The 15,801-nt window shown below is 43.0% G+C and overlaps 1 protein-coding gene across 1 annotated transcript in view; it reads left to right on the top strand.

Moving 5' to 3' along the window:
* The first annotated feature begins 4,734 nt into the window (after window positions 1-4,734).
* The window catches only part of LOC136942723 (GTPase IMAP family member 8-like), a 52,856-nt gene continuing 41,789 nt past the window's right edge, over window positions 4,735-15,801 (top strand). The window contains exons 1-5 of the mRNA XM_067235693.1: window positions 4,735-4,821; window positions 5,208-5,888; window positions 6,007-6,777; window positions 7,054-7,212; window positions 7,315-7,429. Of these exons, the coding sequence (XP_067091794.1) occupies window positions 5,369-5,888; window positions 6,007-6,777; window positions 7,054-7,212; window positions 7,315-7,429 (1,565 nt within the window). The 5' untranslated portion in view covers window positions 4,735-4,821; window positions 5,208-5,368. The remainder of the gene's footprint in view (window positions 4,822-5,207; window positions 5,889-6,006; window positions 6,778-7,053; window positions 7,213-7,314; window positions 7,430-15,801) is intronic.

The following is a 15,801-nucleotide window of genomic DNA, read 5'->3' as shown; positions in this document are numbered from 1 at the left end:
ATCATCCATACCATTAAGCATATTTTGGGCCATTTTCTACTACTTGGTAATATGAAGCACTTGGAGTGGTGTATTTTATAAACCAGTAAAAGGAGAACTGATTTGAGTGGTTTGGGGAAAGAATGAAAACGAGAACGTGGAAAAATCTTTATGTGAAATCGCCCTCCCAACAACAAAGAAACATCTTCCAAGTTTTCTACAAGTGGAACAGTACAGTTGGAGGGAAAAGCGGGAATGTTTGGACACATCCATGGTGTTTCCCCATAATAGCTGCTTTCAGAGTCTCAGCTGATCCCATCATGCTTCCTAACTCTTGACAGAGGGGCCCCTTCCCGTTCCGTCATCTTGCCTGTCGGGAAATCAGCTTTCCCAGAGACACTTTCTTCTCCTTAACCCTCAACATATTATTCTCTGAGCCCAAACCCACCGCATCAAAAAACAATACAGAAAGACAGACTGAGACCAACAAACCTAAAAAAAGAAAAAAAAGAAACATTGGATCTCGTTCTGAGACAATAAACACTTTCCCCCGTTTTTGGGGTCTTTTGTTCCAGATGCATCTTAAAGAATTTCTATTTTTGTTTTCTAGGCCCCCACTCCCTCCATTCTTTCTGCGGCTTAGGCTCTGGTGGAGTGAGAGAGAGAGAGAGAAACAGAGAGAGAAGGAGAGATGGCAGAGTTTTGATGAGCTGCACTCCTCTGAGCAGAGGAGAGGCCGTGTTTTGCAGAATGTCTTCTGAACAGACGCTGCACTTACATTCCCATATGGGGAGATGGCTTGTCTCTCCATCTCTCCTTCCCATTGGCACAGCACTTTTTCTTTCATTCCTTCTCTCTTTCCATCCGTCCATCTTTCTTTCTTTCATTAGTAATAGAGAACAGACACCTGCCTTCTGATCTTTTTATGGCTGTCCAATTGTATGAGAGCTGCAGATCTGTCCCATTTGGGCCCTGTCCATGTTCTCTTTCCAAGTTGCACCCCCCCCCCCCCCCCCCTCCCTTCCTCACCATATATATATTTTTATTGTTTTGTCGGTTTCTTGTTGTACATGTCATTGTCAGCCATTCTCACCCCTCGGTTCCACAAGGACTGTTGGAAAGGAAGTGTCTCCTCTGTTCTACTTTTGTTTTCTTTCCCCTGTCTCTTATTTTTTTCTCTCTTTTGCAACCTGTCTGTCTGGCCCACTCACTCCCCTAGTCCTGCAGTCTGTTTTGCTCCCTGGTCAGCTCACATATGTAATATCCGTATTTGATGGTGCCTCATATGTTCCATAGGGACTTGGATGATAGAATTGAGGTATATAGAGAAACAAGGTGAATGTGCATATTGGAGCATGATAAAACATGATTTAATAAATAACAATGAATGCTATATCCATTTGTGTCAATTTAGGGTTTATGTCAAGGTGTGTGTGTGTGTGTTTGTCTGCATTGAGATTTGGCGATGCACAAGCTGATGGAGGATGCTGGTCTCACTTTGACCATTGGAGGGCAGTATAGCCCCAGCACATAGCTGAAAAGTCTAATACGAGGCCATTCTCAATCACTTTTCACAAGAATGAATGAAGGCCCCTGAATCTTAACTGTCTGAACTCCTGGGTTTGTAGTTCCCCAAAATGGACTCTACATCTTGTCTTGGCTCTATGTCACAATTATCACTAATCCATTATCCACTATGTTTTGAAGATGGATCAGAATACCTTTCCATAAATAATTCATTAGAATGTGTGCATGACCAACATACCTGAACTATATTACATAGTAGTATTGTGCACAAAAACAGTTGGACTTTAGGAAGATATCAATATTCTTATGAGAAGTTTTAAATCTTGTGTTTGTTTTGTTAGCATTTTCAGTTGGATTAGATGCAATTACTATTATTATGAAAGATATTTGAGTGATAGGTGGATGTGTCTTGAAGTTTTGATTTAGTTTGAATGTGTTCATTTGTCAGTGTACTAGCAATCAAGGCATTTGTTTTCAAACTAAATTGTTTTCTTGTCTAAGAAAACTGGGCCTAGACTTTTGCAAGTAAAAGTATGCACCGAATCCTGTAATATCTTTATTAAATGGCAGCCACAAAAAACAAAAAACATCGTAATTATTGTTAATCAGTCCAATTATTGAACTAACAAGGATCCACTTTCCTCCTGGTTGTCCCTTGCTGACCAGCTATCCTTCGGCATAATAAGATGGTAAGTTAAACAGGCACAAACAGTCCTTACCTCTTCTGTTGTCCTGTAACAGAAAAAGGAAGTTCATTGATCAGGCCGCCAATCCTGATCAGACTTCACTCTATAACGTCATGAAAGCAGCTCACAACTAACTTAAGGAAATGGTTCCTCAACAATGCTGTTGAGAAATGATATTGATTGATGAACATCAATAACACAGAAAGTGTTGATCTCTCAGAGCTTAAACCCCTATGTGTGTCTCATTCATTCTTTAATGGCAGATTTGGGTAAGATAAAGTTTGAAACATAGTAGGGACAACGTTTTGATAAGATGCATTGCATAAAATGCATAATTCTTTCCTTGATACAGTGTAGGTATACTTTTGGTGTTTTTACATATTTCACATTAGTAGCGTATGAACATTTAAGTTTACATTATTGGTATTATCAGTGCTATTGTTGTTGCAAAGTTCTTACAAACTAAATTTATTACATATTGTATGTTTATTCATCCATCAGATTTACCTTAGGTTGTACAATTTGTCTTTGTACTTGCTGGCTAACCAGCAAGTAAGCAAGCATGTGTTTTACCAAGGTTGGCAAATTGCTACATTAGCTAGCTGTGCCAAATTATACAGCCCCACCATCAGCTGGTCCACCATTATGCCCAAAGGAAACACGCAACTACTATCTTGTATGCAACACTACTAGCACTATCTTGTTAGCTGTGACTTTGTCAGTTGTGAGTCGTGTTCTACCATTGGAAAAGTGACAGTCTACCCAAATAATGTAAAAGGGCTTATACTGATACAAGCATTGCTCAGTTGCTGCAAGTTTGTTTTGATAACTAGTGCTAGCCAAAAAATCAGTCAACTGTATGTGGCACAGACACTAAACAAGAAAGTTACTTCATTACAGTTGTCCTCCTAGTCACATGGGAAGCAATGTTCCCCACCAAAAATCATAACTAGCAAGTTATAATTTTCTCATGTACCGTTTGAATGAGCTATTTCCTCAGAGATGTAATAGCTGGTCTAACGTTTAGTTACTAGAGCTTATTTTTGGTTGCTAAATATTTGTAGTTTTCTATCCACATTTTTGGGCTCTTGAATCTATGATTAATATGGGAAAATATTCATGGCTAGGGAGTTGTAACTCCCCCTATGACAATATAAAAAATAAAAATGTCTTTCCTAGCATAATTGCTAAATCTCTGTGTATGTTTGTACCAGTGCACAGTCAATACCTGTTTGATAGATTATCAACAAAAAAAACATCACCATAGTGGCCATCTAGAGCGGTAGGTGCACTGAAAGACGATATTGGGACCATGCTCAATTGGTGCCATTGGAGTTATCGAACCCTTTGACAGTAGCGGTGTAGCCTTGTGTGTGAGACTTGTGTATATTTAGTTAGGCTCCCACTGAAATAATGAATGAATACTGGGCAATGTCACTCTGAAAGGTCATTTGTCCTCAATGTCATATGTCTCTATGCACTTGATCAGTCAGGAGACTTGGGTAGGCCTAGTATTGAACTAATATTGCATTTAGTGTAGGCCTACAGACACAACATTGTCTTGGTAGACACATCATATTGGCGGTATGGCGGTAACAGCTCTATGCCCAAGAAGCCCAACTGAGATTCTGCCTTGACATCAGTATCCGAGAGCTTAGATATCCATCATTCCTCTGACAGACTGGCAAAGACAGAACCAAGGGTGGAGGCTGGGGTGTGTGGTGGATATTCTGAGAATCAATCGTCATATATTCAATAATTCCATCACAGGTGGTGGAGGGAACAATTACAATTCTTAGCATTTGTAACGTATGTAGCGGTGATGTCAGCGAAACATGAGAGTTCTGGTCTTACATAGACTGCATTGCTAATGTTGGTGAAGATGATTGCAAGTGCGCAATATGACAGTGACATTTCCGGCTGAAGCAGTGCCTTTCGGAGCACTACCCATTTCAATCAGGAGAGACCTGGGATGAGTGAAAGATGTTTATTACATAATAATAAATGTACTATGGTGTTTGGAGCTTGAACCCCACGGGGAATTATATAGATCAACGGGCGCCTGTCCAACGCCCGAAGAAGAATCCCCCACGGAGTCCAGACACTGGTGGCGGTGGCGGCAGCCGACGACCAATCGAGCCGAAGACTGAGACAGGAACCGGGTGGCGACGGGGTGGTGGAGGGTCGCACACTTGATAGCATGGACAAACTACACAGGGAGAGAATCATATTTAAAGGCACGGATCATGTGACACCATTAATTGATAGCGGGAGCGCTAATCGACCTGAACCCTAGTGACCGCCCAACCAGGGAACGGGGGAAGGTAGGGCATTCTTAGCGGGGGGAGTGAGTAGTGTACACTACGATTAAGCCCGAGTGCAGAGATCGGTCTAGCCTGACTGAACTTGTGCAAGCTTCATTTATGGAATGATGCCAGGACACTTGAGCAAACTGGAATGTGAGTTTTCCCGTTTATCAGCTTTTACTGTAAATGGTTGATCAGTTTTCTTTTCCAAGCTCAGTCTCACACAAATGTTTTGATCTTGGTGTTTCAGTGTACAGTGCACCCTACTACCGAACAACTTTGAAAAAGCAAAATGTCAGGGTCTGTAATGTCTTCCTTAAATGGTGAGTTTCTTTAGAGACTTCTCAAACTTTGCTACTTTGTTTCAATCTGTAGTTAAATGATTATGATTTATTTAAGGGTGTTAAATGCCAGTCTTTCATTAGCATTCAGTAATTCAATACTTTGGAGTAAGTTATGTGGTTGAAGTTTAGCAAATCTTTTAATTATGTGGCCTCAATCTTGATGCCTGTGTTTGTTGACTGAAAATGACCTCATATACTTGTATTATAGTACATTTTAAAAGTAGCATACGTTTTACCAAGATAACATGTTGGTTTTAAACAAGTTTGTACCATCAAAAGATAGGAATCAATGTTTCAATAGAATTCACACAAAACAAAAGCAATGTTAACCCTCCCCCTTCATTCTCTTTCGCTCTCTCACCCAGAGTTACGAATGGTACTCATTAGACCAGGCAAATATGGTTCATACACTGTGGCAGATACCATATTTGGAGAAAAGAACTTTGAGACTGAAAGAATCACTCTGAAGTGTAGTAGTAAAAATGGGGAAGTGAATGGAAGGAAGATCTGTTTGGTCTAGCCTCCAATGTGGACAAGTGGGTATTATCTGTGTGACACTCCTAACCTTGTGAAAGATGAACTTGTGCTCAGTGTAACTCAGTGCCCACCTGGACCCCATGCTTTCATAATCCAGATTGAGGCTAACCTGCCATTCACCAACCTATGCAGGAGATCAGTAGAGCAGCACTTGGAGCTACTTGGAGAGAACGTGTGGAATCACACTTTAGTGCTTTTCACTCATTTGGACTGGCAGGACAACTACACAGTTGAGCAGCACATTGAGAGTGAAGGGGAGGCCCTCCAGTGGCTGTTAAAGAAATGTGCGAACAGGTATCATGTTTTTAACAGTGGTCAGAATGACCTTCAGGTCGAACAGTTGTTCGGGAAGGTGGAAGAGATGGTTACAGGAAACAGTGGTCGCCATTTTGAAATTGACCGTGCACTGCTGAGTCGCACTGAACAAAGACGGAGTGCAGTGGAAGAGAAGGCAGCGGAAAGACGTCTAAGAGTGCAAGAGGGAAAAAAGCAGCCTAAAAGACAAGATGGTAACTTTTTATTCATTCATAGTTATTTGTTATACATTTTCACTCATATAGTAAGTAGATAATATACTTGACTTCAAGGACCTAACGCAACATTTCTATATTCTCTCTTTTGACTCAGACCTCAGACTTGTAATGTTAGGATGGGTCATGGCTGGAAAAAGTGCATCCGGAAACGTCATCTTAAACATGGACGACTTTGGAAAAGAGGGACACACAACAAAGAGTGTTAAATATTGTGGTGAGGTAGAGGAACGTAGGACAACCATTGTCGACATACCAGGATGGTGGAAGTTCCTTGGAGCAGAGTTCACATCAGAGTCAGTGAAGGCAGAGATCCTGGAAGGTGTGTCTATGTGCTCTCCATATCCCCATGCCTTCCTCCTGGTGATCCCTGGAGATACGTCCTTCACAGAAGAACTGAAGAAGGTTCTACAAGATAACATGAAGCTGCTAGGAGAGGAGGTTTGGAGCCACACCATAGTGGTCTTCTCTGATTGCAAGTGGTTGGGTGAATTTACCATTGAACATCACATTGAGAGTGAGGGGGAAGCTCTACAGTGGCTGATAGAAAAATGTGGGAACAGGTATCACATCTTTGACAGAGATGTGAAGGACATAAATAATGTCCCAGAGCTGGTGAGAACAATAGAAGAAATGGTGTCAGGGAACAGTCCATATGAGGCAAGCAGAGAAACACTGAACCCCGTGGAGGACAGGGTCTCCACAGTTGTCCAGAAGGAAGATGCACCACTTTTAAAGATGGTGGAAGTTCTCTACAGGGGATGGGACTGGAGAGCTTCAGAATGGTTCAGAATTGAGCATCAACTATGCATGGAACCCGGACCACCTCTTCCACAGGGAGATCGGAGCATAGATGTGCCATCTAATTGTAAGTGATTTTCATACTTTTATTTTAAAGACATTTTCCACTGTTCAGTGTTATATGATGTTAGAAGGGCATGTCAGCATTACTTGATGGGTAAGAATATGATGGTTAAAAAATATTCTGTAGCCTCAAAAATGTGTGCTTTATTCTCAAACATTTGCTTCTTCAACCCAATCTAACCCCAGCCCATACCTCATAACAACCTGCAACCCATAACTTCACCACTATTTCTGTCAATCCCTGTTTAATCATATCCTGTAATTCATTTGTTTTCTGCAGTCAGTTGCAAACACAGAGGGACACATCATAGACGTGACAAACAGGAAAAGACAATAGAAACTTTGTTTGGCAAATGTTTTGGGGGAGGAAAGGAGAGCTTCTCTGAATTAATGGAGAGTGCCTTGAATAACGATGTCAAAAAGAAACAGGAATCTTTGGGTAATAATTGTCATTATTTCTCTTCTTTACTGTTCCCATACCATTTATGTTTTTATATGTCTTGCTTTGAGGTTAACAGCCCTTGTATTTCATTCTTTAAAGGTGTTGATTCACTTGAGTCTGGTGAGGCAGTACTCAAAGCCCAATGGAAGAAACAAATTGAGAGGGAGTGGAGTCGAAGAGATAACAAATTGATGTATGATGTCATACGCAAATTGTCAGAACGAATGACAAATACTGGTAAACAACTTGATACCATCAGTGTACTTGACTCGTCAACATTTGGAAATTCCATTGAAAATTCTACAAGCATTGACAATTTGTCTTGGTCATTTAATATAAATGTAATTTGCATATTTTAAATCAACAGATTGCACCTCTAATCCTGATTCTGGAGTAATGGAGAGATCGAAACACAAAGTCAACACATGGTTAAAAACATTGAATGGAGTCAATGCATGGGCGGAAACCTCAGGATATGGCTCTGCACCAAGCTTGGACAAACACTAGTGGCAGAGAGCTTTTGTTTTGAACTGGGGGGACTGAGTGTTCGTCAGCAGGAGAGGAAAGGTTATTATAGAATTATGCCAGGATATTCATTCTGGTGTGTTATTATACAGCAACGGTTTTCTTATAATATCCTTACACTATTATTAGTGAGATCAAAAAGTATAACTTGATTACATTTGTCAGAGATGGTCAACATGAACCGAACACAGAGTTCAAAACAGCCATGTTTTGCCATTAGTTTGTTACTTGCTTGTTACTTGGGAGTCTACACCCTAGCTTGCTGTAAATTTGCAGTAAGTTTGCACTCACTTTTAGCTCAAAGTGCAAACACATGTAACCTTGACCTCATGCAACCACTGTTATCAGTGCCAAATAATTAATTGAACTGTATAAGTGCATCTATGTAACATTTAATTGTTTGTCTAATCATTCTTTAGCCTGTCAGTCTAACAATTTATTTTGACAAAATTAATAGATAATCATAAATAAATCATCTGAGTTAGCATTTCAGATTATTATAGGAATAGTTATTCATTTGATTATGTTCAGAACAAACAATGTATTATTTAAATAAATATGCCAAATACATACCATTACTTTTTCCCTGAATATCTGTTAAACCACACCACCATCATCCTGAATGGACATTTTTACGAGGGCCAAAGAGCATCTGTATGTACAAACACTGTAAACTGCTGTAAACTGCACAAAAACAATGCAACACTAGCAGTCTTTAACTATCTGACTATCTGCAGTATGAAAATAAATCAAACTGGAGGAAGATTGAAAATCACCAATGCCAAATTGATCACCAGTAAACGGCGGATACTTTGCACTTTGGAAGAAGAAGAAGAGAGAAGTGAAACCAAATGAAAGGCAAAGGATAGGATGGGTTGAGTGAGAGGAGGACAAGTCGGGTGAGACACATCAGATAGCAGCGTGATATCAGTATTGTAACGTGAGGAAGAGGAGAAAAAAGAAGTAAGGATATAGGCAGGGAAAGAGAGAGAAGAGGTGTGTGATAGCTCGTGGGTCTAAACAGAGTCATAAAGTGCTGCATGGTTAAGCCTGATGAATTAATAACATGGAGGCAGATGGGTCCCAGGGGCACAGTGGGAGCAGAGCAGCATGGAGAAGACGTAGATAGACACACACACATACACGCACACACACACAAACACACACACACACAAACCTAAGTTATGAGATGTAAATGTCCTCTAGAAATTTGGAAAAGGCAACAAGAATGATCTGTCAAGACACACACAGTACTACACTCAACTCCATGAACAAAACTTTTGGATTCAAGACCAGAACTCAGACTAAGAAGCTTGATAAATGAGGGCTCTACTTGCACTATGGTGGTGTAGACAGAAACACATGATGTGTGTTGGCAGGTTAAAATGTCCGAAAAGATGTAAATCACTGAATTCAAACAAAGTCATATTGTGATACTATAGATAATAAAGTTGACCTCCTAAAGTGTTTTACAGTTTTAAAAGTGCAATTCTATAGGTCGGTTATGCTGCGTAAGTATGTGATGCTGCTGTGCATATGCTCTGTGGAGGAATGTACTAGGATGGAATAGAGAATGGATCACAATGTTTATCTATCACAAACAAAATACCTCTGCTGTAATTCACTGAGCCCTCCGCACTGTGATATTGAGTGCTGGGTGCATGCTGATGACACACTAGGATGAAGTGCCGGCCACGCTCGTCGTTTGATTTACGACAAGCAGTCGGGTCAAGGTTACGATGCAATCTTCTATCTGACAGAGCACTATGAAGGAAGGGAAGTGTGTGTATGTTTGTGTGAATGTGTGCTGTATGTGTGCTTTGGAAAGAGTGAGATTAAGAGAAAAGGTCTCTCTCTCTGTGTGTGTGTGTGTGTGTCTGTATACGTGTGTGGGGCTATGAGGGCCCATGCCTGTGTATTGTGTGTGGAATTTAAGGATTGCGATACGTGGCAACCATTTCCCAAGATTCACCTTGCCTTTCTCAGATCACAAACAGGTCATTCTTCGCCCTCCGTAGTCTCTCTTCGTCCCTCCCGGTCTTGCTCCCCCCCCCCCCCCCCAATCCCCCCCCCATCCCTGTTTAAACGGAGAAAGAACTCTGAGCAAATTCTGTAATGACACATCAATATCTTCAAAACAAAACAAAAGATATATATTTCATTGGTGGCGGGTAGAGGCGTTTATCTTTGTCACAACACATTCCCTTTTAAAAGGTCATGCTCTGGCGGCGCTCCACTGACGCTCATTTCCAAGTTGAATAATTAATTTTTTTCTCTGAATGTCAGAGTTGGAGATAGAGAGACGAGTTATCAGGATGCTCGCCGGTTCTCTGGTAGGCTAACTGTCTGTGTGTGTGTGTGTGTGTTAGCTTGACTTTTGACAGGGAGTTGTCGGATGCCTGTGCGATGGTGACAGTGTGATTTCTCACTTGAGTTATACATTACATGGTTATGGGAATGCTGCGATATAGTGTTTTGCTTTTCACTCAATGTATCAGTTTATGCATGGATTTTGGATGGAGCAAAATGTCATGGGCCAATAGAAAACGTTACATATACAGTTACAAAACAAGTTCATAAATACTCTAGCACAAAATCATCAAGATGGAAATGATCTAAAAACAGACCCTCCTTTTCACATATATTTGTATACACATTTCACATTGAACCCCAATAAATACACACATAGCACAGAAAATACATACATTAAACATTACACACGCATGCACACAGATACTGTTTGTCTGGACCACACCATCCACACTAGCTAGTGGTATGTGGTGATGCGCTTTCCTTCACTGCCAAACCGGTAGGGAGCAGGAACAGGAAGAGGCTAGATGGTTAGAGGGCCTGTTTATTTATTCATTACCCAGCGGCCTCTGCGGTTTTCAGAGGGGACATGGCAGCACTTGGCCGGGCCCTTTAGCCTCAGTCTGTGTGTGTCTGACTGGGCCCTGCCAAAGCCTTCAGCTCACGGCCCCTCTCTCTCTCTCTCTCTCTCTCTCTCTCTCTCTCTCTCTCTCTCTCTCTCTCTCTCTCTCCTCCTCTCTCTCTCTCTCTTCTCCTCTCTCTCTCTCTCTCTCTCTCTCTGTTGCTCTCTGTCTCTCTCTGTCTCTTACTCTCTCTCCTTCTCTCTCTCTCTCTCTCTCTCTCTCTTTCTCTCTCCTCCTTCCCTCTCTCTCTCTCTCTCTCTCTCTCTCTCTCTCTCTCTTCTCTCTCTCTCCGCGCTAGATCTCATTTCACTGATCCCATGGCCAAATTCTGAGTTTTCTTCCAATAAATACTTTCCTTAGAATGCAGTCAGGTCACTGTGACATGAAAAAAAATATTCACAACAGTTCTACAGTCTTTAGAAGAAAAAAAATCCTACTTTTTTTCCAAACTTTTTTTTTTACCAATTATCATCTTTGAAGAATGTGTAAACATTTTCCTAATGTTTGGCAATAGAGAAAAGCAATAATGAAAAATGGGGCATGGAGAAGTTGGGGAAACTTTGTTTGAAAAAGATGAAGAAATCTTTGATGATTTGTTACAATGTGATTTTTTGGAGAGATGTGAGCCTTTGCACATCTGCTGTATGATGTCTGTACTTTGCCTGTCTGGTTACCTAAGGTGGAAATGTGCATATTTCGGGATCCTGGCTGCAAACCATCTTTACACAAGTACACTATGAAGCTCCTGTTGTTTGACTGTCTGCCACTGAGGACAGAGACAGCTTTATTTGGCTTTGGCCTGAGAACAAAGTATGTTTCTGCGTACAGATTCACCTCTCAGCAATGCCAATCAGTATGTCCACGTAATTCATGTCTCATCTAGACAGGCACATAAAGTACACATATCTCCTTTACAAATGCACAGGCACCCCCAAACCCAGTGCAACACCCGATCACACAAAATTACACATACAAACACATGCACTGACAAACAACAAAAGATCACTCAATATGTGGAGGACAGACTATTTCAAGTACACATGCACACACACAGACACAAGCACACAAACTCATGCTGGGCACCTCACATGACCTGACTCGGGTAATCTTCCTCCTGGCGCGAGGGCATCGATTCCCAAAACAAAGGACTGAAAGAAAAACAGAGGGAGCTGGACCGACCTCCCGTCCCCCCCAGCCTGTGCTCCAACCCCTGGGAGATCAATCACTTCTCCACGGGATCAATTCCTCAAGCTTTGGGCCTGTCAGATGCAATATGGCTGGGGGCCGGGTGGTGAGAAAGGGGCCGATATGAACACAGGCTTACTGAGGTTTCAAAGCTCTTCGTTTTTCTCCCTCCCCCCCCTCCCCCCCCCCCTCCCCCCCCCCTCCCTCCCCCCCTCCACCCCCCCCTCCCGTCAATAGAGCTGTTCAAATCAAGATTCAGATTGGTTGGGAATGAGAGCGCAGTGAGGATGAGAGGGCTGGGTACAATAGGCCAATCTCTCCAGCTTTGATTTGAGATGTCCTGATTCCATGAGGAATCCAGTGGTTCTGCTTTGGAGAAGAACCTTGGAACTTCTGATGGAACGCGGGTATTTGCTGTCCAACTGCTAAAGGCCTCAGCAACACACACACACATGCATTCATGCATGTGCACAGACACACAGGCAAGGAGGGCCGTAGCCTGCAGTGGGTTGAGGGCCATGTAGGCCGGACTCGTGGGGACGGCAGCACTGCCCACTCTCCTGACATCCCCTGGAGCGTCAGACACCCGTGTTACTCACACCTGAACTGACAACAGGGTCACTCTGCAACCCAGCCATCCTCTCACACACGGTCAACCCCCGGACTCACAACGCCACCACCGTTCTTCAAACATCACCCAACCCCACCACAACTACTACACAGCAAACTGTGATGGTGAAATCATTCGATCTTTGGGTGATTCTCTGATGGAAGTTGATCGAGGATGGGGTTTTCATTGTTTGGGACAGGCCAGGCGACGTCGGCAGACATTCATTCATTCATTTTGAGCTTTGACTCACCGTTGCTGTGGTTTACTGCAGTACACACAGTATAATAACCACAGTCTGTTTACTTCAATGACTCAGTTAAAATCTTAAATTAAAAGGCTGACTGGATTGAGTGTTTTCACAACAGTGGACTTTGGTGGTAATGTTCCCTAATAGAGGACACAGGAGATGTCCTCAAATGATTCCATACTGCTCCAGGCAGTTCTTTGGGGAAAAATAAAAAGGAGAAAAGAACAGGGGAAGAAAAAAAAAAACACACAAATGTATGAAAATTTAATTGAAAAATAAAAACGATGTTGTTCCGTAAAAACATCCTAAATGGACTTGGCGGGGCTGTGTAAGGCGCGGGTAGCTGCACAATGTACGCTGCGGCACTGAGAAGTGATAACACAGAAAGCACATCAGTGAGAGGGGTGGTAGGGGGGCGCAGGGGAGCTACACAAGGGCTCAGACCATTCCTCGCATGATAATTAATGTGCTGCTTGCTCACGGCTCGCACACACGCACGCGTGTCACGCAATGCACATACTGCATGGTACAACACATGGTACATACATGTTGTGGATGAGACGGTAAGCTACTTTCTCAGTGTGTTATGTTCACGTCAAGCCCCATTATCTATACTGAATGTACAATATCTCTAAAGGACTCTATATATCGCTACAGCCATCTCCACCACAATATTTTATGTCTTACATTAACCTCAGCAATAGTGCCCTCACAACTATGTCTTGTGATATATTTTGTAAGTGTAAATAGGACATTTTCCCATTTGGTTTCAAATCATTGTCTGCTGGTTGTGATCATGTGGATATTGTGGTGATTTATTTTTTATTTTTGATGCTTAGTATGTACAGTACATGTGTGGGCATGTAAATATGCATGTGTGTGAGTGTGTGTGGAAACACACAAACACACCAACGCAATAATTCAGTATTAGAGAACATTAGTTTTGAATGCAAGCTCGATCAGCCGCAGTGAGAGGAAAATATAGAAAGGAAAAAAACGTGTGTTAGTTGAAATATCTCAGGGATACATCCCTTGCCTCCTGTCTGCTCAGTCGGAATGTCAAACTTCCCTCACTATCAAAGTATCTGGGAATAGAAGACACCTAGGACAAACACCGAGGCAGAAGATGACAGGAATGCCCTTAAACCATAACACACACTTTAGAGACGAGGAACAGAAGTAAACACAGAAGAGCTGCCATCCTCCCAGAGATGTGACAAAACCAGTCCCCCCCTCCCTGCAAACACACACACACACACACACACACACACACACTTACACACACTCACCAGCAAACACAGCACAGTAGCCCACATCTTCCTGTTCTCATCAAGCCTGCCATGAGGATTTCGTAGTCATGGAGTCATCTGTTGAGGCATTGTGGCGGACCTGACTTCAACACACCTGTGCTCTTAATTACTGACCCTCAGCGCCCTGTATTTAACACGCTGGGATAACACAGCCTTTGAAAGCAAACAATGCTGAGACCTACCTCCCAGGTATAACCTAACCCATTATGGGTCAGTCAGTATCTGACTCTGGATCAGTGGTTTGAGGGAACTTTACTCACACAATAGAGTGATCAGCAGCCCCACTGACACTTCCCCCCCAGAGCTACCAATCCATTTCCCTTGTGAAAGGCTTTCTGTCAGAGTACTGTTGGTGAGTCCCTGATAAGGCACCAGTGACTAAGCCTAATATAAGGTGCTCCATCTGATAAATGGGTCTGATATTATCTTGGTGCATTGGGGCGGGTGCGGGTGTGGGGGTGTGGCGGGGCTATGCACTCCGTGGAATGCCTGCCTCACCCCCCCCCCTCCCCACCCCCCCCCCCCCACCCCCGCCCTCCCAAGGGTCCTGTTTCCCTTTTATAAACGACCACACACACACGCATGCCCCGCACGCTCGAGACCCCGCCCTCTCCGCGCACACGCAAACACACTCCGTCCCTGCAGCGTCACCTGTAGATATTGACCGCTGGCCTCTCCCTTGTTGCCCTTTTCCCATCGTTGTAACCCCCCCCCCCCCCCCCCGACATCAAACACCCATCCTGTTTCCATTTGATTGACTGTGGTTTGTGTGAGAAGTCTCTCCCTCGCCCGGTGTGGGTGTTGAGAGTGGGGGACGGCGATGAGGAGGACCTTGGTGAGGTTATATGGCCGGTTGTTAAACGCCTGAGAGAACTGGAGGCCTTGGGGGACCCTGGAGAGACAGGGCCTTTATTGGAAATGTAATTTTCGTTGTCGGCAATTACCTTCCCACTCATTTGTTTTAGCGCCGCGTTGTTGTGTGGTTCTTCGTGAAGTGCAGGGCGAGGATTCTCCTTGGACGGTGGTTATGAGTCTAGGAGTTTATTACAAATAGGAAATCTTTTATAGCAGATTGCTGCCGCTCTGTTCAGAGGTACGCTGACCCGATCCAGACAAGCAGAGGTCGAGTCTTCAGGGTAGAATTTACTGACAGAACGCAGCAGGCATGTTTGTTTCCGTGTGTCAGTGTGTGAGTGTACCGGCTATAGACTGTACTGTGTGGTGCACTTCCTGATTTGTGAGTACACATTCGTTCTTTTGATGTGTGAATGCGTGTGTATATTATGGTGTGTGAGTGTGCAAGTCCTGGTCTCTATGTATATATTTGTCCCTGTGTGCACATTGCACATTGTATTAGATGTGATACAAATCTTCACAAGGGGTGTGTTTTGTGATAGTGCAGTTGATGTGTGTGTGCGCGCTTAACAGCTAATCACTTTATCATTGAGGCTTAATGCTTGGATGAGGTCCACTGCTCCCTGACCTTTGACCCCTGTAACATGGCAGTCCAGCTCTAGCTATTAGTCAGCCTCTCACAGGCATCCGCCATTATCACTCAAGGGGGAGAGGCAGTAATTTGATTGGTTGAGAATTAAGGCTGCTCCTGCTGAGGCATATGGAGTTCCTGGTGGGTCATTCTAGCTTCACTTCCTCCATATTTCTCAGCTTGATTAAAAATTGATCGGCGGCAGTAATGTGAATATATTATTGGGCCCATTATTCACCCCTGACAGATAATTGGATGGTACACAGAGCTCTATTTTCTTAGGAGGGGTT

The sequence above is a fragment of the Osmerus mordax genome, chromosome 5 (assembly GCF_038355195.1).
Source record: "Osmerus mordax isolate fOsmMor3 chromosome 5, fOsmMor3.pri, whole genome shotgun sequence".
Lineage (NCBI taxonomy): Eukaryota > Metazoa > Chordata > Actinopteri > Osmeriformes > Osmeridae > Osmerus > Osmerus mordax.
This window is presented reverse-complemented; position numbering and strand designations above follow the sequence as displayed.